General features: G+C 44.8%; 1 protein-coding gene across 1 annotated transcript in view; it reads right to left on the reverse strand.

The window, feature by feature from the left end:
- Window positions 1-458: 458 nt before the first annotated feature.
- The window catches only part of LOC100283489 (uncharacterized), a 39,099-nt gene continuing 13,939 nt past the window's right edge, over window positions 459-25,618 (reverse strand). The window contains exons 2-9 of the mRNA NM_001156389.1: window positions 11,254-11,303; window positions 10,986-11,121; window positions 10,251-10,352; window positions 9,947-10,174; window positions 8,543-8,627; window positions 1,609-1,691; window positions 1,043-1,134; window positions 459-960 (exon numbers count right to left, since the gene is read on the reverse strand). Coding sequence (NP_001149861.1) covers window positions 849-960; window positions 1,043-1,134; window positions 1,609-1,691; window positions 8,543-8,627; window positions 9,947-10,174; window positions 10,251-10,352; window positions 10,986-11,121; window positions 11,254-11,303 — 888 coding nt within the window. The 3' untranslated portion in view covers window positions 459-848. The remainder of the gene's footprint in view (window positions 961-1,042; window positions 1,135-1,608; window positions 1,692-8,542; window positions 8,628-9,946; window positions 10,175-10,250; window positions 10,353-10,985; window positions 11,122-11,253; window positions 11,304-25,618) is intronic.

The following is a 25,618-nucleotide window of genomic DNA, read 5'->3' on the forward strand; positions in this document are numbered from 1 at the left end:
TTCATGCATATCAATATCATAAGAACCAGATTGTTACTAAATTCTCCCTCCGTTCTTTTTTATTTGACACGTTTTAGTTCAAATATTTATCACGTTTTAGTTCAAAAATAAACTAGCTGACGATAAATATTTAAGAACGGGGGAGGTAGTAGTACATATATTAAAAAATAATCTATTAAAGGGTGCTAATTCTGTAAACAACGTAATGTGCAATATATGTGGTATAATAGATAGTTATAAATAACATATTACTTTTTCCTATTGTAATACATGGGCATGATCCTAGTACGAAGAAAAAAAAAGACAGTCTCCATGCACTGCTCTTCGACTGCTGGTTTTCAGCACAGATTACAGAGATGGCAATTGATATTCATGTAAACAATTTTTTTGACACCCCCAGTGAAGTGTGATTTATCACACCAATGAAGTTGAAATGGAAGTATTACTGTGGTCTCACTAACCAATATTACATATTTATTTCAAAAGAAATACTAATAATACAGAAATTGTCTCAAAGAAACAATACAATTACAAAAGAAAATTTGTATGAACTGCAACTTTTTGTGATGCTGATATCTATATCATGCTCTATTTTAGGCAACGCAACTCAAGAAATAGAATTGAATTAGCTGGTTGACTATAGCAATGGTCCTAGAACAAATTTCATAGACTATACGCATATGGAAGAACCACTATGGGAGCTTATGCTGAGGAACAGGATAACATTTCTTTCCTAGGCCTATAGAACTTCTCTCTGTATGACCGACCGACTAGATCTACATTTATCCTGGTTGGCTGGCACTACAGTCTCATGTACAAGTGAGTCCACACGGGCCAATCGGCGTTGCTCAGCGTGAACTACCATTCAGCTTCGGAGACTCAGATGCCGCGTATCCATAAGGGCTCTTGCTAGCCCAGTTCCACAGGTCTCCGCACATTTCTGTGATGCCATATTTCGCTCTGGAGAAGGAACATTTAATAAATTGCCAAAAAAAACAAATAGAACTTATGATATATATGGTCCTTTTTATATATTTCTTACTTCCAGTGGAGCTCTCTCTCTGCTTTTGCCGGCGATGAAAAGAGAATCTCAGCATCACCAGGACGCCGTTGGCCCATGATCAAAGGGATTTTCTAAAAAGATAACAAGTACAGATAAGAAATCAAGTTGCAAGAAGAGAGCCCGTATATGTATGGCTATTGATGAAACTTGACAGCAATGTTAACTCCTGAAATTAGAAAGCATTTGTTGAAGTTACACATTACAACGTTCAACCCATACAAATTCCTATGTTCTTGTTGTGAATTGTCAAATAGTCTCACTCTCAATATTAGTCTCTAAGGCTACATAATACCCCTGGATAAATTCAAGGATTGCTTGAATACCTTTAAAATTCAGGTGTTGAGGTTTAATTGAAATTTTTTTCAAACAAGCTAGGTAAGCTAGCAAAAAAGAAATCATGGCAAAGAAACAGGGGGCAGAGACGACGAGATGTCCAATACTCCCTCCGTTTCGTTTTAGTTGTCGCTAGATAGTACAAAATTGCACTATACAGCGACAACTAAAAAGAAATGGAGGGAGTCCTAAATATATTAAATCAGGTGTACCTTTCCAGAAGCCTTCTCAAATGCATTGACTATCTCCAACACTGATGTTCCTTTTCCGGTTCCAAGGTTGTATGCTTCACATCCTGCAAGAACAGTTAAATTTGGAACAAGATTCAACTACAAAACTTACTGTACGTTCTGACTTTATGAGCATCATATGTACAAGAAACTGTTCAACAAAAAAACAAGTGGAGATTGGCTTGGTCGGAACAGGCCTAGACTGTCTAGGCATGACTGGCTAGCCAGGCTATAAGCAGACCCCCAAACAGACCTTTAGGGGGTGTTTGGTTTGAGTAATCACTACATTCAAAATGAGGTGGTGCATCATGAGTCAATTCCTCAAATTTTGTGGGATGATCTAATTCCTCATATTAGTACTAACTAACTAACTATGAGGAATAAGGTGATGATGGATCAACTCCATTTTATTCCACAAACCAAACAAAAAAGTGAGGAGTGAGAAAATGATGCAGTGGGTTTTTCTCGGAGTTGGGATTAATGGCGCTGCCCACGATGGCGCTTCCCCTCCCGCCTCTTGGCCTCCCTCCTCCACCCCTTCGCCTCCCCTCCTCTGGCCGGCGCCTCAGCCCCTTCATCCCACAGCCTCACGCCGGTTCTTATTCCAAGGCCGGCGGCCACTACCCTTCCCTCCCCGGCGTCGGCCGCTTCCCCTATCCCCTCCCGCTCCCCAGGTTCCTTACCCGGTGGACGTTCGAAAGCTCAGCGGTGGAGAGAGGAAGGCAGTTCGTCTTCTGCTGTTGCGCAGGATCGCAGTGAGGTCCAGCGCTCCTTCAAGGATGTGTTGTTGGCCGTGAAGCCTCCTGCCCCTGGTGGTGCTGGCGGTGTTGATGCTGATGATGGCTGGGTGAGAGTTGAAGGTCGCCAGGCTCGACGTCGAGCTTCTAACCGTTCGAAGCCCCTCCCGAGGCCTGTCCCTGTCGATTTGCGCGGGAAGTGCTTCAATTGTTTCTCGCCTTCCCATCGTGCAGCTGTGTGTCGGAGCCTGGTTCGTTGCTTCTTCTGCCGGCGGCCTGGGCACCGAGCGATCGTGTGCCCCTGCCGGCGGACGGCCTTGCCCCCTCCGCGGCGTGCTCTGGTGTGGCGCCCGGTCTCCAGGAAGCCCCCTTCGACAGATTCTCCTGCCGGTGACATGGAGGGATGCTCGTTGGCCGGCATGGCTGGCCCTTCTGGAGGCTTGAAGAAACGCACTCGTCGTGGTCAGAGAAGGTGGAAGACTGGTCCTGAGGGAGGGCATCCTGTTCTGGTGGCGCCTCCACCCACGCCTGTGAGCCCCGCTCGACATGTAAGGATCATCGGGCGCTCCAGGGAGGTTGATCGGGCCGAGGCTGACCTTAGTCGGGCGCTGATCGTCACAGTTCTTGGCCACAAGCGCCGCTATTGTTCTGGATGCGCTCGCCTCAAGGTTTTCTTTTGAAGCTGATGCGCTCCATCTTCGGCGTGCTGCGTCGAACTCTTTTCTGGTCTTCTTCCCCTCAGAGGATCATGCTACTCGTGTCTTCAATGGTGGGCAGTCGCTTTTCATTCCTCCTGTCAGGTTGCACCTCAAGCGTTGGTCTCGTCAGGCCTTGGCCTCTGGTGGAAGCGCCCTGCCTCTGCTGCTGGATATCGAGCTGAGGGGGATTCCTGCCCACCTCTGGGAGCTTGGTACTGCTGAAGTTCTTTTGAATGGGTTTTGTCTGATTCAGGAACTGCACCCAGAATCAGTGGAGGGCATTGATATGTCCGTTTTCAAGCTAAGGGCGTGGAGTTTTAATCCGGATTGTTTGCCTGCTGTTTTGGATCTTCATGTTCAAGAGCCTCTTGTTGAGGGGGAGGATGGTGCCATTTTCCCTCGCTCTTTGGTATATCCTATTACAGTGAAGGTTACCCGCTCCGGTGTTTGGCCGGAGGGGAGCTTGCCTCCGCCTCCGCCATCACCTCCAGGTGAAGTCGACGAAGACCATGATCAAGATCATCAGAGGCGGCGGCTGCTTCAGCATGGCCCCTCGGCTTCCTCGTTTCGGACCTCGGTACACTCGCGGCTGGGCCCGCGTGCCCCTTCGTCTTCGGTGGCTGGTGGACCAGTTGATGCCGCAATTCTCCCGTCTGCTTCGGGTGAAGATTTGACGGCGCATGTGTCTTCCAGTCCGCTTGTTTCCTTGGTTCAGATGTTGGGGGCACCAGTTGAGGCCGCTACTCTCCCGATCACCTCGGTCGTAGAGTTGGCGGCGCCTGGGCCACCCCCACCTTGCTTGGACGCTTCTTCGGCGGTTCCTCCCCATGTGGTGGAGGCATCGCGTGCTGTTGGCTCTCACGCCCAGGATGTTCCTGTCAGTTTGGATGAAAGGAGTTTGGTGTCTACCTCGCTGCCCTCTGCTGGCTTGGAAGACCACAGGATGTTGGCGTCTTTTTTTGAATCTCGCTTTTCTTCTGAAGGCTTTGTCCCCAGTTTGAATGGGCTCCCCGCTGCTGGCTCTCAGTTATCTTCTGCGGGCTCAAGGGCTGTTGATGTTGAGTTGGGTTTTCAGGGTGATTGCAGTTTAGAGGCATTGAGTTCTATCATCGATCTGCCTATGGGGCCAGCTATGCCTTTGGCATGCAGGTTGAATGCCAAGCCACCTTGTTTCAAAGTATATTCTAGAAGGAAGAAGGCTATTGTGGTTGAGGAGCTGATGCTGTCTACCCCATTGCAAGAATTCAAGGATGGTCTTACAAAGCCGACTGATGAGCTGTTGCCCCCTCCTGCTCTGATTGTCAAGCGAAGAAAGATGATGCCTAGCAATTTCAAGCCTAGGCGTAGCAGGAGGGTGGCAAAGTTTCCCCCTGAGTTGGGATCTGACGCTGCTGCTAAAGTATGCAGGCATTTGGGTTTCTGTGATGAGCATGAAAATATTTCTTTCCGAGATGCTAGTAATTATGCTAGGCTGTTTCATTCAACACTGTCCAGGGATCATGTTGCTGCCCTAGCGGCTCTGTTTGGCTGGGAGGTGCCCCATGTGGAGCAGATCTGAGCTGGTTGTTGTGGTCGGTTTGGTAGCCTCCTTTTTGTTTTCCATGGAATCTGGCTGTTTTTTGATTTGGAATGTGAGGGGTCTCAATAATCGTGCTAAGAGAGACTCTGTTAAGTCGCTGGTTGTAAGCCTCAAACCTGCTGTTATTTGTCTTCAAGAAACCAAAATGTGCTCCGTTTCAGATTTTGACATTCTTTCTATTCTTGGGTCAGGGTACAGTAATTTTGTTTATGGCCCTGCTCATGGGTCTAGAGGGGGTTTATTAGTCGCTTGGCATGATGGATCTTTTGCATAAGTGGCCTCAGTGATCAAGGATAATTCTGTCTCGGTTCAGTTGAAGAGCGTTTCTGGTCCTCTTTGGTGGTTCACTGGGGTTTATGGGCCCCATCAAGATAGCTTAAAACCTGCCTTTCTTCAAGAGTTGAGAGACATCAGGAATGCCTGTGTAGGCCCGTGGATCATTGCTGGTGACTTCAATCAGATTTACAAGTCAGAGGACAAGAATAACTCAAATGTCAATAGGGCTTTATTGGGCAATTTCAGAGATTTGATCAACTCTTTGGATCTGAAGGAGATTCCTTTGGATGGTAGGAGATTTACTTGGTCAAACCAGAGGGAAAATCCCACTCTTGTTAAGTTGGATCATGTTTTCTGTTCTACCTGTTGGGAGGAGGCTTTCCCCGATTGCTTTCTTTACAGCAGTGCATCTGAAACTTCTGATCATTGTCCTCTAATCCTTAAACTCAGTTTGGATCTTAAAGGGAAGCGTAGATTTCATTTCGAGAGCTTTTGGCCTAAACTCCCGGGTTTTATGGAAGAGGTTGCTGCTTCTTGGGACCAGCCGGTTCAGGTTTCTTGCCCTTTTGAGAGGGTGTCGATAAAGTTTAAAAGATTAGCGAGAAGATTGCAATCTTGGGGGCATAACGCGGTCGGCAATGTCAGTTCTCAGCTGGGGGTGGCTCGTGAGGTGCTGCACAGGATAGAGATGGCTCAGGACAGCAGGGTGTTGTCGTCTGAGGAAGTGTGGCTGCTGCGCAAATTGAAGCAGCATTGCCTTGTCCTTGCTTCTTTGGAAAGGACAGTTGCACGGTTAAGATCCCGGGTCCATTATTTGAGGGAAGGAGATGCCAACACAAAATTTTTCCACTTGCAGGCTCGCCACCGCAAGAAGAGGAATTTTATCTCTCATTTGGAGGATGAGGGAAGGTTAGTCACCAGCCATGATCAGATGCAGGAAGTTCTGGATGATTTCTTTTCCAATCTTTTGGGTTCTATTGTCCAGAGGCCTTTTACTCTTGATCTGGCTAGTTGCCATAGAGATGCTATTGATTTGAGTCTCCTGGAGGCTCCTTTCTCGGAAAAGGAGGTTCAAGACACGATTGGAGCTCTCCCCTCTGATAAGGCTCCTGGTCCTGATGGGTTTACAGGGAGGTTTTATAAGCGTTGTTGGCATATTATTAAGTCAGATTTGTTGGCAGCTATAAATTCGCTTCATCAAGGAAATGCTTACAAGTTGGGGCTGCTGAATTCTGCTTTTATAGCTCTTCTTCCTAAGAAAATTGATGCCTTGACAGCAAGGGACTTTAGACCAATTAGCTTAATTCATAGTTTTGCTAAGTTGGTCACCAAAATGCTTGCTAATAGGTTGGGTCCTCACCTACAGGAGTTGGTGGCTGCTAACCAAAGTGCTTTTGTGAGAGGAAGATCGATTCATGACAACTTCATGTTGGTGCAGCATTCAATTAAATCTCTCCACATGAAGAAAGTCTCTAGTTTGTTCTTGAAGTTGGATATCTCCAAAGCCTTTGATTCAGTTTCTTGGGCTTTTTTGACTGAAGTGCTTTCACATCTTGGTTTTGGTCCTGTGTGGCGAAGTATGATTTCAAATTTGCTGACCTCGTCCTCCACTCAGGTGCTTTTGAATGGGTCTCCTGGTATTCCTATTAAGCACCGGAGAGGGCTTCGCTAGGGGGATCCTCTTTCTCCTATGTTGTTCGTCTTGGTTATGGATGTGCTCAACAGTTTATTCAAGCTGGCTGAAAATAGGGGGCTGCTGCATAGATTGGAGGGCGCTAATATTCGAAACAGGCTGTCCATTTATGCTGATGATGTAGTCCTTTTTGTTCAGCCTTTTGAGGAAGATCTTCACTGCGTCAGAACAATTTTGGATTGCTTTGGTTCAGCCTCTGGGTTGGTGTCTAACTTGCAAAAAAGCTATGTTATTCCAATTAGGTGTAATCAGCAAGCGGTGCAGGTGGGCTGCAATATTCTTCAGTGCTCTTCTTCATCTTTCCCTTGCACTTATTTGGGCTTGCCGATATCAGACAAGAAGCTCAGAAGGAATGATCTCATGGTTTGGGTCGACAAAATTGCTGATCGGCTTCCTAATTGGAAGGCCCGACTGCTTAATCTGGCTGGCAGGACAGCTATAGTGCGCTTCGTGCTTTCGGCCATCCCGGTATACCTTCTCATTGCCATGAATATTCCCAAGTGGGTGATTAATTCTATAGATAAGATTCGAAGAGGATTTCTTTGGAAAGGAAGAAAGGAGGTAACTGGAGGTTGTTGTCTTGTCTCTTGGGATATAATTACAAGGCCTTTATATCTTGGTGGCCTTGGGATTTCTAACTTACTTTACCAAAGCTGGGCGCTGCAGACTAAATGGTTATGGTTGGAAAAAACAGATCCAAATAGGCCTTGGGTTGGGCTGAAATTCCCTATTCAGCAGCATGTCAGGAGATTCTTTGCTTCTTCAATTATTACCTTGGTTGGAGACGGGTCTACTACTTTATTCTGGACAGATAGGTGGTTGGATGGGTCTTGTATCCAGGATCTTGCCCCTGATGTAGTTGCTAGTGTTGGGAAAAGGGCTAGTTCTTCCAGAACGGTGGCCCATGCTCTTGAGAACTGGCAGTGGGTCAGCGACTTAGAGACCCCTCTTAATTTGATTGGGCTGCAGCAGTACCTACAGCTTTGGGACGCTTTAAGAGGAGTGGTGCTCACACAAGAGGCTGATAGACATGTGTGGATTCATTCTTCCTCTGGGCAGTTCTCTTCTAGATCATGCTATAAGGCTTTTTTCATGGGTTCGATTACCTTTGAACCTTGGAAGAGGTTATGGAAATCTTGGGCTCCACCCAAATGCAAATTCTTCCTATGGTTGGCAATAAGGAATAAATGTTGGACAGCTGATAGACTTCAGAAGAGAGGGCTGGATCATCCTGAGGTCTGTCCTCTATGTGATCAGGAGCCGGAGAATATCCAACATCTCCTTTGCAGTTGCATCTTTGCTAGACAGTTTTGGCATTGCATTCTTGCACCGTTGGGGCTTGCTAATCTTTCTCCTGCTTCTATTGAGATATCTTTTGCTGAGTGGTGGAGGAAGGTGTGTAAGCAAGTGCACAAATCCAAAAGAAGAGGCATTAACAGCGTCATCATCATGGGGGCTTGGTGTTTATGGATTCATCGTAATAAGGCAGTTTTCGAGGGTGTCAGTCCTTCCATAAGCAGAATTCAAAAAGTTTTCTTGGAAGAGTTAGAATGTTGGGGTCTAGCCGGTGCCAAGCATCTTGAGGGCTTAGGCCTAGGTGCTGCCATTATTAGGTCCAGGGAGTTTTCTGGGTGAGTGGGGGGCCTGTTGGCACGTTTGTTGTTTGCCTCCTTTTGTTGGAGGTTGGGGCACTGTGCACAGCAGGAGGTTGGTGGGTCTGTTTGTTCTGCCTTTTGGGCTTTGTACTTTGGTCCACTTTGGACCCTTTTCTTCTCTTAATATAATGATGCGCAGCTCTCCTGCGCGTTCAAGAAAAAAAAGAAAATGATGCAGTAGCTTATTCCTAAAACCAAGCACCCCATTAATGTATATCTAGAAAGTGGTAATAAACATTTCAGCTATAGTATATAAGGGGGCAGCCATTTGTCCAAACCTATGTTAGATGAGCTTTCAAAAAGCTTCTTTAATGCGAAAAGATGTCCTTCAGCAAGGTCAACCACATGAATATAATCACGAACCTGCAATCATGTAGAAGTGTTGTTAATAGATGGGAATATTCAATGATATCTTACTGTGGTTGTCACAATAATATATTCCTAGAATAGCTTTGTTGACATTTGTGAGAGAAGGAGATGTGTTGTGTAGGCAATGTATTGAATGAGAATAGAACCAGCTGGTTACAGAATATATAGGGGAGGAGGAGATCATGTGGCTTATAGAAGTAGCGCCAGAGTGATATCCTCAATCAATCAGGATCAGACCTTCCTAATGTGTATGATACAGATTGATCCCTACATCAATCAAGGCATCTCCTACCATAACAGCCCTAAATTCTATCTATGCAATCACACGCCATTACAGGAAAGGAATCATGCACTGCTAACAATTTGGTCATGATGTTGTGAACTTCCAACAGCACTTTGCAAATGCACGAATCAGACTGAGATGGGAAAGGTGAAACTAACTTGGCTGCAATAAATGAGATAAAAACCATTCTCATCATGAATGCATGTCTTTAATATAGACGGTGAGAGCATGATTAATTTGCATCCACTCTTCATTTGATTGTTTTCTCCAAACCAAGAATAGAGGCCCGACGTAGTGACGGATCTAGCGCTGGGGCGGGTGGTGCTCCAGTCGCTCCACTCTTAGCCCCCTACCGCTTCGATCCCATAGAACCTCACTGAAGCCCCTCCTAAAATATCTCATTATATATTTTTATGGTTTTTATCGTTCATCGATGTTTAAATATAATACTACTTTGATATTTTGATATAATACTACTTTAAACTATAATATATGTCGATTTTGAGTGGTTTATTGAGATTATATCAATGTAGCTGTTTAATTCAGCCCCTCCTAAATTTTTTTCTGGCTCCATCCCTGATGATAATGTTCAGAGGAGGCCAGGGTAAACTCTTCTACGGTAAACTACCAATAATAGCATCAGACATGATGACATGTTTCCTTACAGGTGGACACAAAAAGCTGACAGATGCTAAGTTGCATGATTGAGCAGACTAAGGTAGGCTGTACAACATTTGTAGTATCAAAGCTATCCTCACTTCAGTTATTTGGTTCCAATAACTTATATTCTGATAAGCACCAGCGGACTACATAGTTTCAATTGTTACTCCAGCTTTTAAATTGAAGAGCCTTAAGCAGTCACCAAATATTACGAGTGATTCTTGTGCCGATCTATTCAAATGTATATAAAATGCCCTCTACATCAACATATAATGCCTATAACATCAAATGAACACCAAATGGATAAAAAAAATTCAAATGCTGATGCAAGTAACAAGTTACAGATAGTAGCATAATGAAGAAACAGTACCCCTGTCCCATCCTTTGTTGCGTAGTTATTTCCAAATATTGTTAGCGATGGCCTCCTGCCAACTGCAATTTGCTGAACGAAGGGCATAAGGTTGTTAGGAGTTCCACATGGGTCTTCACCAAGGTATCCACTGGGGTGAGCCCCAACTGGATTAAAGTACCTAAGCAAAATGATATTCCATTCAGGATCTGAATGGTAGATATCACGGCATATCTCCTCTGCCATAAGCTGCAATTAATGTGTATGGTTGCAATCAGTTAAAAGACTTGATGCTAGATCAATTCATGGGAATAAAGAAGCATACTTTGGTTCTGCCATATGGGTTATGTGGAGTGAGAGGAAAATCTTCAGTGCAGGGTGAGTTCTTAGGTGACCCATAAACTGCAGCTGATGATGAGAACACTAACTGCAAGATTAGGACACATAAGGGGAAAGAAATCAGTATAAGCCCCACCTGAACAACAAATGACTAACTGGCCTAATATCAAAATGTTACGGTGATAGACTTATTAAGCAAAGAGTACCACATAGATCCAGATGTACAACCAAAATTATGAATGTGATGACCACTGTTTTATAGGTGTATGGATCAAATGTTACTATTCCTAGATGTAAAACCACATAAAATAGTGTTGAGTAACAATGTATTCATTTGGCAGCAATCTGGTACATCAATTACATCAGGAAGTAGAGAAACCAATCCATTTAATAATCTGGCACTCATTTCACATAAAGATAAGTAAACATTTGTCGGAACAAGGCTTTAACTGGATTAAAAAAATCGTCTTTGTAATTACAGTATTTTCAAAAACGAAGAATAGTAGCAGTGCATATACTTTTTTGTGAAATAAAAAGATCGAATATGTTGAATGATCTAGCAAATATTGATTTGCTGGAGGATACTAGCATTGAAAGCACTAAGAAAATTTTAGAATGAAGTAAATATCAGTTAAGCATGGTTATGCATATGTAAGGTAATTACATTACAAAATATACTCTTGGAGCGCAAGGTACCCCACAGATATAAGTATGGCAATACCTTCTTACATCCATGAGCTGCCATTACTTCCAGAAGATTTATTGTGCCAACAACATTATGGTCATAATAAAGCAAAGGCTTTTGTACACTTTCTCCAACAGCTTTCAGTCCAGCAAAATGAATAACAGCATCAAATCTGGAGAACAGCGTAGCATGCATATAAATAAGTACCAGGTGCAGATGCATTTACATAGAAGACAAGGCTAAACATTGAATAGTTAATTAATTATGAACAGATATATATTGCCAATCTTCCAGCAAGCTTTACCTTGTTGAAGCAAAAACCTTTTCCAATCCATCTTTGTCACGGATATCAACCTGCAGAAACAGAAAATTTGAGAACACTGATTGTATGTTCCAAAAGGCCATTAACAATTTTATAAATAGGTTAAATACGTAATATGGCATTGATTTCCTGGTCTACGCCCTAGTAGATTTAAGAGATATTTCCCCCCAAGATATGCAATTAAATGGTGCATACAGCCCACCCAGATAAAACTAAAGTGAAAACGATTGATTGGAATATGTCACATATAGTGACCCCCCACATATATTCCAAGGATTTACACATAAACAGTGAAAATGATACCAGCATACACTGAAGAGAGGTAATGTGATAAGTTCATGCAAACATTTACGAGGGAAATAAAATTGGGCTAACACAGTTTCAAAACTATGGACTAGGCAACTAGCACCATGCATGTCTTGCTTACTATAGCTGGTACGGCCGGTACTGTGCAGGTTGTACTGGTGGGAAACTGGAGGGCGGGGCGTGGTGGCTCGTCGCCTTGAAGATGGTCCAGGCGCCGTGGCTGCCCGAGAGGAGAGGCTGGTAGGTGAACAAGGGGCAGGGAGCAATAATATCTTTATTACTTCTTGCCTATCTGGCAGATTACAAAAGTCCTACTTATATAGGCCTATAGCCAACTGAAATCTCCTAACAAATAGGCTGATCTAAACAGCTTGAACCAACTGAAATCTCCTAACAAATAGGCTGATATAAACAGCTTGAATATCTATCTTAACAAACTCCCCTATAGCAGACTTATCCCTTCAGGCGGCCTAGGACTCGCCATCCTTATCCCTTCTCTTGTATGTCTGCCCGACCATAACATCTCTCCCCGCCTTCAAGAACAGCTCGTCCTCGAGCTGATGATCTGGGTACTGGTCCTTGAACTTCTGCAGTGGTTCCCATGTAGCCTGCTCGGTAGTCATGCCTCCCCACTGGACGAGAACATGCCAAATGCCTCGCCGAAGACTGGCATGTAGGACCTTGTCTGGTACTGGCAATAAGCGACCCTGTGCTGTTGGGGGCAATTGTGGAATCTCTGTTGGCGGAGTGCCGTGAAATGCCTTTAAGAGTCCCACATGAAAAACATCATGTAAACGAGCGCCGGCTGGGAGCTGAAGTCTGTAGGGTACTAACCCGACTCGTTCCAAAACTTGGAAAGGACCTGCATACTTTGGTGCCAGCTTGTTGTGTGCTTTGTCAACCAGGGAGCGCATTGGCCTATGTAGGAGTCGAAGCCAGACCCAGTCTCCTACCTCAAAAGTCACTTCCCGGTGATGGTTGTCATACCAACGCTTGGCATGCTGCTGTGCTTGAAGAAGACGGTCCCGCACCTCTTCCAGGAAATTGTCTCGGTCTTGTAGCAGGTCTTCCACGGTTTGGGATTGCGCCGTGCCCTGTTGGTATGGTACCAGTGCCGGAGGCTCACGTCCGTATACCAATTTGAATGGTGTAGTCTGCAGCGCTGAGTGGAAGGATGTATTATAGCAATATTCCGCCCATGGAAGCCAGTCCAGCCAGGAACGAGGTCAATCTCCTGTGATGCATCACAAGTACATAGCAATTGTGCGATTGACGACTTCCGATTGACCATCTGTTTGGGGGTGGAACACAGTGCTTAACCAGAGTTTGCTGACAGTCAGCTTGAATAAGTCCTTCCATAGATGGCTAGTGAAGACCGGGTCCCGATCACTCACAATAGATGAGGGAATGCCATGAAGACGAACAATTTCCGCAAAGAAGATCCTGGCAACAGAAGCTGCGGTGTAGGGGTGACTGAGTGCAATGAAATGGGTGTATTTGGAGAATCGATCCACTACTGTCAGGATCACAGATTTTCCATGAACTCGTGGCAATCCTTCAACAAAGTCCATTGAGATATCTGCCCACACCTGTGAGGGAATGTCTAATGGCTGTAAGAGGCCTGCTAGGTGCAGATGCTCTGTTTTGTTGCGTTGACATGTTGTACAGGACTTAACAAACTCTCGAACTCGAGCTTTGTCCCGTGGGATATAGAAATCAGCCCTTAGTCTGGTAAGTGTTTTCTGAATCCCTTCATGGCCTGCATTATGGACTGTTTGCAGCAGCGCCGTCAAACAATCTGATGATGTTGGCACGTAAATGCGTCGGCCATGGAGAATGAGACCATCCTGCACGCGCCATGGAGGAGGTAAGGTCCCCTCTCTAATCTGGGTGCACATGGTCTGGCAATCTGGGTCCCTAGCAGTGTCCCTTCTGAGGTCATCATAGAGGGTAAAAGTTGGCCCCGATAGAGTTGCAGAGAAAAGGGTGTCCGCATTGCGACGGGAGAGTGCATCTGCTACTGTGTTGAGGCGACCTGGCTGGTACTGGACAGAGAAATCAAACCCAAGGATTTTACTAATCCACTGGTGTTGCGGGATTGTGGAGAGTCGCTGGTCGAGGAGGAACTTGAGACTATAGTGGTCTGTCCGTATGATGAAGCGGCGTCCCCACAAATATGGCCGCCAGTGTCGTACTGCTTGTACGAGACCAATAAGCTCTCTTTCATATGCTGCTAATTTGTGGTGTCTTGCTGCAAAAGGACGACTGAAGAATGCCATGGCTCCTGTTCCTTGATGAAGGACTGCCCCAAAGCCTGTGCCAGATGCATCACAATCAACCATGAAGTCTTTGGTGAATGATGGTAGCTGGAGTACAGGTGCTTCTGTTAATGCTGTTTTGAGGGCTGCAAAGGCAGACTCGGCTGCTTCAGTCCATTTGAAGCCTTCTTTGCGCAAAAGCTGTGTAAGGGGTGCTGCTATGACTCCGAAGTTATGTATAAATTTCCTGTAGTACCCTGCGAGACCCAGAAATCCGATGCCCACGCAGAGTGCAGAATTTTGGCAGTTTTTACAAGGAAGGAGCAACGGCTCCTAGGCCCCAAGTGGGGCTATAAAAGGGACCCCATGACGCCTCCATTCGGTACCCAAGCATCTAAAGAGCACACCAACACTCCGACACTCTGCCACCACGCCCTCTAGTGATTTGAGAGAGATTCGAGCGTTGTTTTTGAGTTTCTTGTGTGATCTTGTAGTCGCGCACTTGTCTTTACTTGTGCGTGTGTTGCTGTGTGGTGCCTTTGTGTGTGTATTCTTTCTCTCTCCTTACTCTAAGTGTTGATTGAGATCATCGTGTAAGGCTATGAGAGACTCCAAATTTGTGGAGATTTCTCACAAACGGGAATACAGGATTGTGATATAAGGAGGAACTGTGGTACTCAAGTTTGATCTTTGGATCACTTGAGAGGGTTGAGCGCAACCTTCATTCATTGGAACGCCACGACATGGAGTAGGCAAGTATATTATGCTTGACCAAACCACGGAATAAAAATCGTCATGTCTCTTGTGTCATTTACTTTATTGCGATTTTTCTATCTTTCTAAGTTCTATATTCTCACTTGTGATATTGCTCTAAGTCTAATTCATATCTTGATAGAGCAATCAAGTGAAGGGAACCTCCCTTTCTTTCTCTCAAACTTGGTTTAATTTGCACTAATTTTAACTTTTAGGCCAAGTTTGTGTGTTTTTTTTTTCTAAAACGCGTAGGAGAACTGCGCATTAGATATATTAAGATAGAAGAAACACCAATGGTCGAAAGAAGACCAGAGTACAGAGAAAAATCAAGAAAACAAAAAAAAATAAAAATAAAAATAAAATAAACATCCATCTAGAAGACAACCAAAGCTGCCCCTAAACTAAGGCCAGATGGTGCCTAGATCTTTGGCACCCGCGAGACACCACCTCTGAGCATCGTCCTTGATGTTCTGAATAATCTGGTTGCCACTAGGCGGATCCCCCTCAAACACACAATTATTCCGCTGCTTCCAAAGCCACCATGCCACCAACATCACAAGGGAGTTAATCCCTTTGCGCAGCGCATAAGGGACCTTGGCCTCCAAATTAGCCCACCAATCTTGGAAAACCAAATCAGCCCTTGTGGGGGAGAGCTGCCGCAGATTAACCAGGGAGAAAATCCTAAACCACACCTCCCTAGAGAAGACACAAGAAATTAAAAGATGATACACCGTTTCATCCTCTTGATCACAAAGGGGGCATTGAACAGGATGGTCCAAACCCCTCTTCGCCAAACGATCTGCAGTCCAGCACCTATCTCGAGTCGCAAGCCAAAGAAAGAACTTGCATCTTGGAGGGGCCCAGCTTCTCCAAATAAGCTCAGCAGGCGCAAAACCCACCTTTCCCATCATAAAACGATCATACGCCGATTTGGACAAGTAAGAGCCTGAGGAGGAAGGTGTCCATATGTGCTGATCTGGAACATCTGATAACAGTCGAACCTCCCGAACAAGATCCCAGATCTGGAAGAATTCGGAGAAAGCCATAGAGGAGAAATTTCCCCAAATGTCAAGAACCCAACTGCTACCATTAATTGCTTCCTGGACAGTTCTTGACCTCACAGCCTTCTTGTTAACAGCAGCAAACAATGAAGGAGCCCAATCTGCAATCCTTTTGCCGTGCAGCCAGCGATCAGTCCAAAATTTGGTGTCAGTTCCACTGCCCACTACTGACTGAACCGATGCAGCAAAAAGGGCAGCAGCATTGGGATGAACTTGGACATCCAACAAAGCCCATGGCCGCTCAGGTTGTGTTTTCTTCAACCATAACCATCTCATATTGAGGGACCAGCCCATAACTTCAAGATTTAGAACACCTAAACCACCCAAAGTCAATGGTAAACACACCTTCTGCCATCCCACTAAACAGTGCCCTCCTTTGATATTTTTGCGGCCTTTCCAGAGGAAACCTCTCCTAATCTTGTCAATGGCTTTGATGACCCATTTGGGGCATTGAAGTGCAATAAGGTGGTAAACTGGAATAGCTGAGAGGACAGATTTGACAAGAGTAGCCCTACCGGCCGAGTGAATAAGAGCAGCTTTCCAACTAGGCAATCGATCTGCAACCTTCTCAACTAGAGGGAGAAGGTCCCTCTTGGAGAGCTTTCTAATAGACAAAGGCAGGCCCAAGTACTTGCAAGGAAAATTCACCAAATTACAAGATAGCGTCTCTTGGATTGTCAAAACCTCCTGGTCATTGCAGCAAATTGGAGTAAACGAGCTCTTTGCTAAATTAGTAACAAGTCCTGAGGCTTCACCAAAAACCTTCAAAACTTGTTTGACTGTCTCCAAGTCGCTCCTCACCGGATGCATAAAAAGAACCACATCATCAGCGTATAAGGAAATTCTCTGTCCAATTCCCTGACGAAGCAGCGGCTGTAACAAACCAAAGCTCTAAGCCTTCAAGATTATTGAATTTAGAACGTCCATAACACACACAAAGAGCATAGGAGATAAAGGGTCTCCCTGACGAAGACCGCTTTGATGGTAAATCAACTCTCTCGGTTCACCGTTAACCAAAACTCTAGTAGAAGAAGAGCGTAGCAACTTTGCCAACAAATTACACCACCGAGTGCCAAAACCAAGATGTTGTAAGACCTCCAAAAGGAAAGGCCATGAAACTGAATCAAAGGCCTTGGTGATGTCGAGCTTTAGGAGCACTCTCGGTTCCTTTTGCCTATGCAAAGCTCGGGCCATCTGTTGCACAAGAACAAAGTTATCCAAAATGTATCTACCTTTCACGAACGCACTTTGATTAGGTGACACAAGCTGCGATAATTTCCCTGATAACCGATTAGCCAGCAGTTTAGTGATGATCTTGGCGAAACTATGGATCAGACTTATGGGGCGAAAATCTTTTACCTCCTCCACATCAACTTTCTTGGGCAGCAGGGTAATATATGCAGAATTGAGGAGAAAAAGTCTACTATCATCACCCTAAAACAGTCTATTCACAGCAGCCATAAAATCTACTTTGATAAATTGCCAAGCCATCTTGTAGAATCTACCTGTAAAGCCATCTGGCCCGTGAGCTTTCTCTGAAGGCATGGATTTGATGGTGTTCCAAATTTCTTCCTCATCAATAATCCGGTCTAACTCGGTAAGATCAACAGCTGATCGATGAAAGGATTGAAGATCAAAAGTGAAGTTACACTGACCCTCAGATCCCAATAAATTGCTGTAAAAATCCCAAACCACCTCAATCTTATCCTTCTGATCAGTAAACACCCTGTCCTCTTTCTTCAAACTGGCAATAAAATTTTTCTTTTTTCCTATATCTGGCATGGTGTTGGAAGTAAGCAGTATTGGCATCCCCCTCTTTGAGCCATCTTAGACCAGAACGCAGCCTTGCCCTGGTTCTCTCCAAGGAAGACAAGCCCAAAATATGATGCTTAAGCTGTCTCCGAAGCCAAATTTCCAGTGAGGACAGCAATCTTGAATCCTGGGCAGATTCCAGTTGAAGAATAATCTCCCTCGCAAGAAGAAGTTGTCGCTTGATATTGCCTGTCTTCCTATGACTCCAAGATTGCAGATTTTTGGCAAGCCTCCGCAGCTTGTCTGCGAGCCTCTGTAGAGGGCAAACAGCCATAATCGGCTGCTCCCAGGACTGTTGCACAACCTCCATAAAGCCATCAAGTTTTGGCCAAAAACTTTCGAAATGAAAGCGACGTTTACCCATGGAGTCCCTCAAACCCAGCAATAAAGGGCAATGATCTGAAATGGAAGAAGCCAAGTCATATTTTGCAGGATCACCTATTCACCCCTCCTCTAGGTGCTCTCAAGGATCCTCGTGTGGGGGTTGGGAGGGCTCAAAGCACGAGTAAAGATCTGACCAATAGAGGGTGAACCCTTATGTTGCATCAGGGGGCAGCTTTCGTGACCTTTCTTGGTCGGGGCTCCGATTGAACTTCTTAATATAATATCGTGGAGGCGGTCTTTCCCCTATCGGCAAATTTTATTTATCATGGAAATTAATTTGGTGCAAATATGTACTTTTCAGCTTCGAGTGCAAGTTTACATGCTCCTGGGATTTCTTAGTGAATGATTTTCCTAGAAGATGCAAAACTTTTTTGCACAAGTCAACAAATAAGAATATGGCAAACCATCCTAGTTAACCAAACAGTGTATTGTCTATGAACGGTAAATTTGAAAAAACTAGATTGAGGAAAAGACTACAGATATTATCACCCTGATGAATGCATGAACCAAGTCCTCAACAGCAAGGACATGCCATTTATATATCTACCAACCCATTTGGTTCTGTCACAGATAAATCAAGCTACCAAATTCATTTTTTTCTCGAACGCGCAGGAGAGCTGCGCATCATTATATTAAGAGAGACAAAGGTCCAAAGTGGACCACAATATAATGCCCGAACAAGGCAAAATAACACAAGAAAAAACTAGACCAAAACAGCAAACAAACAGGGAACTCTATCCTCATCTCATGCTGCAATAGGATGACCCCAGCTGCCACAGCACTAAGCGCTTGAAATAGCCCTGACCCTATTAAAGGCAGCCGGGAGACCAAGGCTCTCAAGATGCTTTGCACCAGCCCTACTCCTACACTCCACTTCATCCATAAACAGTCTTTGATTGTGCTCAAGGAAGAACTTGTTCCATCAAAAACAGACAAATCAAGCTACCAAATTCATTAACCAGCCAAGATTTTGTCAATGGCAATAACAAATACGAAGTAGGTCATATTGAAGCCAGTTGTATAAATTGTGCACTACTGAAGTGAGACATGTTCAAGCATTGACCAGTGAAAGCACCGACACCATCCAAAGTTTGCCGATTTGGCAGCTCTACCCGTAAATGTCAAGTACAATCTTAAACAGTTGCAGCTCAAACATAAATTGGCAACAAACCCAGAACCTGAATTTGAGGAATTACAGCCATGCTATCGAAGCTTCCAATGCTTGTCATCGTTATCCATCTATTGCATTCAGTAAAACACGAGACAGCAACCAAGCAAAAGTGACAAATCCAAAATTTCACCACAGGAGTTGAGAATCTACAGTCCAGATTAAATTATCCTCCAATATATTGGCAGTGGCTTGCGGCTTGGGCAAGAGTGTGCAGACCTCTTGAGCTCGGGGGACTGGGTATTTTCAGCATCAATGAGCTAAGATTTGCTCTAAAAATGCATTGGGTATGGCTGCAGAAAACTGAGCCAAACCGTCCCTGGTCCTCGCTACCTCTCCATGTCCCGAGGAAAGTCTGAGATTTCTTAAAAATGGCCATGCAATCTAAGGTTAGAAATGGGGCCTCTACCCTCTTTTGGAGCAATCGGTGGCTTGGAGGGCAGCGGGTCGCTGATATTGCTCATCTCCTTCTGGAGACAATCCCGAAAAGAACGATTAGCAAGCGGACAATGTAGGAGGTGATCAGAGATAAGATGTGGATAAATGACAATCGTGGGGGTTGTCAATTGGGCCCTTGCAGACTTCCTTCACATTTGAGATATTGTTGCACAGATTGAGCTTCATCTAGACAAAGATAACAAGCATATCTTTCGGTTAGCTACTAATGGCAAATACTCGGCTAAAGCTGACTATGAGGGCCTCTTTCTTTGATCTATGCAATTTGAACCTTATTACGGGATTTGAAAAACTTGATCACCGCCAAAATGTCATTTTTTTCATGTGGTTAGCGACCTTTAAGAAGTGTTGGACAGCAGACAGACTCGAAAAACGTGGCCTTGATCACTGGGAAAATGACCTCTTTGTGATCAGGAAAGGGAGACAGTCGATCATCTCCTTGTAGCTTGTGTTCTGATGCTTAGGCAATTTGGGCTCCAAGCTCTCATGGTTTGGTGGAAAGAAGTTAGTGAAACTGTTGATGGTCCTTTTAGACATGGTCTCAATACTCTCTTGTCCTAGGTGCTTGGGTGCTATGGAATCATAGAAATAGATATGTATTTGACGGCCTCTCTCTTTCTAGTATTGTTGAAGTTTTAATCCACGTTGGGGAGGAGTATCGAAAGTGGGAGCTTGCTAGAGGGGGATGTCCTTCCTTGCAGCCCCACTCATAGATGCTTTTTAGAGCTTTTAGATTTTTTTTGATGGATTATTAGATTTTAGCTGCCGTAAGACGGTTTATTATACTTCGGTCTATTTTGGACCTTATACCTATCTTTTTCTCATTAATATAATGATACATAGCTCTCTTGCATTTCGAGAAAAAAATATTTACAAAATCTCTACTACTAGTGTAGGCGTCCACGAATTTCGGTGCACGGTTCTGTCGTCTGTCGTCGCCCCAGCCCCCGCTCTCCTCTCTCGCGCCCCCGCTCTCTGCTGTCCGTCGCCATCTCCAAATCTCGCCGCCAGACCCGCCCCCGCCCGCAATCTGCGTCTCTCTCGTCGCCATCTCCACGCCCCCGCTCTCCTCTCTCGCGCCCCCGCTCTCTGCTCTCCGCCGCCATCTCCAAATCTCGCCGCCAGACCCGCCCACTCGCGGCAGCCCCCGCTGCCCGCTGCCCACCCTCGCCTGCCCCGTCGCACCCTCACTGTTTTGGTCCTCCCCACCTCGCCTGCCCGTCCCATCTGACCACGGACACCCCTGCCTCCTCGCCTCCCGCAAACCCACCCCCACGCGGCGCGTGCCCGCACCAGCACCGACGACGTCTCCCTCCGACAACGCGTACCCACTCTACGGCTGGATCTCTGGCCCCCTCGTGTGTCGCCCTCGCATTGGTGGTGTCCCCCACCGACAAGGCGTTTGCGCTACGCGAGGCGCTGGCGCGGCACCGACACATCGTTGTGGACCTATAGGCGGATCCTCCCCTCCGCCGCCAGCTCCGTCTAGACAGGTCCGCATAATGGATCTCTCTTCTTCCACATTTTTTCCTTTTGCTTGGAGCCAATGGCGGCGAGAGCAGCGAGATCTTGTCGGTCAGGTGGTTCTCGTCTCGATCTGATGCGGCCCCTACGATCCACACAGACCTCATTTTGATGAGATGAGGACTAGCAGCGCTTCTTGGCAGTTCGCTTGGTAATGAGACAAATCTTTGCTTGTTCAGTTGCTACTATTGTCCCTGCTTGTGTGCTGAGAATGTTTGGGATTTGATCTGGTGTTCATGTCTCGATTTGAGACGTCTCCTTTCTACTGACGCCAAATGAAAGTGAATCTATCAGCTAGCTGGATCTCATGCTCCATTTTCGATGTATGAATATGTGATTCAACACTTGAGCACGACTGACATGTTGTGCTTTAGATATCCACCTTCTTCTCCTTCTAAATGGCCACTGTTAAACTAAAATTGGATTGAAAATATGCACTGAGATTTTGTCTTCACCAACACATAATGAAATAGCTAGGGAATTTTGTCCAACACTGGTTTGGTTTAAACTTTGCACGGTTTGGCCCACAACAAATGCCATGGGTTTTCTGTTTTCCCAGAGAAAACTTTCAGTGCACAAGTACTCTTGGTTTCTGCTTTGCTTCCAATCAGAACTACAGTGTTTGAGACGACAGTACCATAATTTCAACTAAAGTGTACATCTTCAATCTTCTTTGCAAGGCTATATATAAACACATGTACCATCATATATGGAGTCGGTTGGTGGTTGCATCCAAAGTAGCATTGCTCATCCTATGAGTAGTATTCCGGTGTACAACCAACATGATTGGTTCACCTTGGAAATTATCTCAAGACGATTAAGAATTGTGTTGCACTATAGTTATTACATATGTTGCTTTAAAATTACAAGCTTCTTTTGCAGTGTATAGGCTTTGTTTAAGTGAACTAAAAAGAACTTGAAAGGAATTAACACAACCAGAGAAACGATTTGTTCAGTAGCAATGCCTTTTCAGTTATGATATTGTTTCAGCTATATTGAACTATATTCAACGGGCAACTACAAAGTAGTGAGCTTATCAGGTGCTAATCCATCCCTTGTTCATTTCTTTGCCTAACCGTATTCAAATTTGTGAATAAACTTGTAATCACGTCATTTGGGTACTCCACAGAAGACAATTGCCTTTGGCGTGCCGGCGTTGATGCACATAAGGAAGAAAGTAGGGGGAAAGCAGGGACGTAAGCCAATGAGTATTGTTTTTTATTTATAATATTTGAGCGAGTCATTTTAAAGTATTGTCCTAAATACATATGTGTTCTCTTCCAGTATTGATGTTCTCTGTCTTCTTGGCCTATATTTGACGCAAACTTCAGTTCTCACAGAAACAAATGGTAGTGTGCTCTATTTGATCTTGTCAGTTTGTTAGTTACTTGTTGCATAGGTCAGTGTGAGGTTTTCTCAATTCTTTTTTTAGTTCTCATTTTTAATTGTAATTCCACCTAAATGATTATGTTTCTGGGCTGTTTTTATTTATTCTGACTGTTTTCTTTACTACTGGCTAATTTAGTTCTCAATTTCTTGTGCAGTGTCCATGACTCCATGTACTATCTTGTGCGGATTCCGCGCACCATATCACCTCCTACCGGATCTTTTCAGCTCTTCATCAGGTTACACTTTTTACCCTTGCTTCAGCTTGGCTCAGGCTACTTATGTTTCAGATTTTCATGCAGTCACCGGGTGCTGTTTTTGGCTGAGTTAGAAGCCCCGTCCAGGTCGGCAGAGCCTGCTTATCTTGCACATTTTCCTGCACTCACAAGGTACTATGCAATTTCACCATGGTTTAACCATTTGATTAACAACCTGCTTATGGATTATACATGTGTTACTCTGTCAATGCAGCATTCAACTATCTTTCACATGTCCATTTCAGTATATTTCTCATTCCATTGCAAATTCTGCTAACGGGGCGTTTGGATCCCTTCATTTTAGAGGAATTGGAATTCACTCAATAAAGTAACTTATTTAGTTTGGAATTTAACATTCCACCACTTTCCAAAGTTAAGATATAAGCCTATCTCAAATTCATGGAGTGGAGGGTGGGAAATGATTTATGCATTAGTAGAATTTGTTTCTACTCTGTAACTTACATGACACTCATCGTCTCACTTATATATAGTAAAATATAGCACATAAATATCTCCGACATCTTGCTAATATTTTTTTTTCGAAACACGCAAGAGAGCTGTGTATAATTTATATTAAGAAAGAGATAGGTCTGAGAACAGACCGGGGTACAAACGACTCCTTACGGAGGTCGAAAACACAAATACAGAAACACACTCATCCCTTATCTGACACAACAGCAGGCCCTCCTAGTCTTAAGGCCATAAGCCCTTAAGCCCTCTAGCCCCGGCCATACCCCACAGCGTAGCATCCTCCTGGATGTGTTGCAGGATATCTCTAGTGCTCGGGGAAGCTCCCTCGAAGACACAGGTGTTTCGATGTTTCCACAGCCACCAAGCCACAAGGATTACCAACGTGTTAAAACCTTTTCTCTTCTCTTTAGAAACCTGGCCTTCGGCATTGCTCCACCAATCTTGGAAAATCATGTCCTCAGGCCCAGGTGCCAGGTATTGCAGCCCCACTTTACACCACACCTGCCACCAAATGTTTCTAGAGAACACACAAGAGAGCAAAATATGCTGGACTGTTTCTTCATGTTGATCGCAAAAGAGGCATTTGTCATGATGATCCATACCTCGCCGGGCCAATCTGTCAGCTGTCCAACACCGGTTGAGAGAGGCTAGCCAAATGAAGAATTTACATTTTGGAGGAGCCCAACTCTTCCAAATTCTTTTAGCCGGCTCAAAAGATGTTGTACCGTTCCAAAAGCTGTTATAAGCCGTCTTAGAGGAATAAAGGCCAGAAGCGCAAGGCACCCAAATGTGGACATCAGGAACTCCTGTCTGTAAATGAACATCCTGAATTAGATCCCAAACCAGAAGGAACTCCCTGATGACAACAGCAGTCAGACCCCCAGAGATATCCTGAATCCAATTATTATCAGCAAGAGCCTCCTGCACCGTACGACCTGTTCTGACCCTACTCGGAATACGACTGAATAGGTAAGGGGCAAAAAATGCAATAGATTGTCCTTGAATCCATCTATCCATCCAAAAGAGGGTTGTGGCACCATCCCCCACAGAAGAGTGAACCGAGGCCCGAAAGAGAGCTTCAGCATTTGGATGAACTTTTATGTCGAACTCAGTCCATGGTCTCTCTACCTGTGTTTTTCTGAGCCAGAGCCATCTCACATTAAGAGCCCAACCAAGGATTTCCAGGTTGTGAATACCCAAGCCGCCAAACTTAAGTGGTCGACACACCCTTGTCCATCCAACAGCACAATGGCCTCCCTTGATATCTTTTCTGCCCTTCCAGAGGAAACCCCTGCGAATCTTGTCAATGGCTTTGATAACCCATTTAGGGCATAAAAGGACAAGAAGATGGTATATAGGAATGGCAGTGAGGACAGCCTTAACCAATGTCAGCCTTCCAGCATTGGTGATCAGGGCAGATTTCCACCCTGGCAATTTGTCAGCCACCTTGTCAATAAGTTCTTGAAAAGCAATCTTTGGAAGCTTCTTTACCGATAGAGGCAGTCCCAAATATCTACAGGGGAACTGCTGCACATTACAAGGGAAAATCTCCTGGGGCATGTCAACTTGTTGCTCATTACAATGTATGGGTGTGATGCTACGCTTGTTGATATTTGTGACAAGACCTGTAGCTTCCCCAAAAATCCTTAATATTTCCTTCAGCAAATTGAGCTCATCTATTTCAGGCTTTAAAAACAGCACCACATCGTCTGCATATAAGGAAATGCGTTGGCCCCTACCGCGCCTTAGAAGAGGTTGCAACAAACCCAGATCTTGCACCTTCAGTATCAGCGAGTTGAGGACATCCATAACAATGATAAAGAGCATAGGGGACAGGGGGTCCCCTGCCTAAGACCTCTTCTGTGATGAATAATATCCCCAGGCTCTCCATTAACCAAGACCCTAGTAGTGGAAGAACTCAGGACCCTTGAGACTATTCCACACCACAGAGGACCAAAACCCAAATGTCTAAGAACCTCAAAAAGGAAGGTCCAAGAGACAGAGTCAAAAGCCTTTCCAATGTCCAACTTCAATAAGATTCTAGACATTTTTTGCCCATAAATAGCCTTGGCTGTTTGCTGCACCATGACAAAATTATCATGTATACTTCTACCTTTCACAAACGCACTTTGATTCACAGAGACCAAGTCAGGGAGCTTAGGAGCAAGTCTATTAGCCAAAATCTTGGTAACAATTTTTGCAAAACTGTGAATTAGGCTTATTGGCCTGAAATCCTTCACCTCAATGGCCTCACTCTTCTTTGGCAACAAAGTAACATAAGCTGAGTTGAGCAGATATAATCTAGAAGCATCCCCCTGCCAAACTTTCTTCAAGGCTGACATAAAATCCATTTTGATGATAGGCCAAACCTTTTTGTAAAATCTACCTGTGTACCCATCTGGCCCCGGGGCCTTGTCAGAAGGAAGCGACCTGATGGTGTGCCAAACCTCCTCCTCGGTGACCATCTGCTCAAGTTCTTGGAGGTTCAAAGGACATCTATGAAAGGCTTCC

The sequence above is a fragment of the Zea mays genome, chromosome 7, assembly GCF_902167145.1.
Source record: "Zea mays cultivar B73 chromosome 7, Zm-B73-REFERENCE-NAM-5.0, whole genome shotgun sequence".
In the NCBI taxonomy this organism is placed as follows: Eukaryota; Viridiplantae; Streptophyta; class Magnoliopsida; order Poales; family Poaceae; genus Zea; species Zea mays.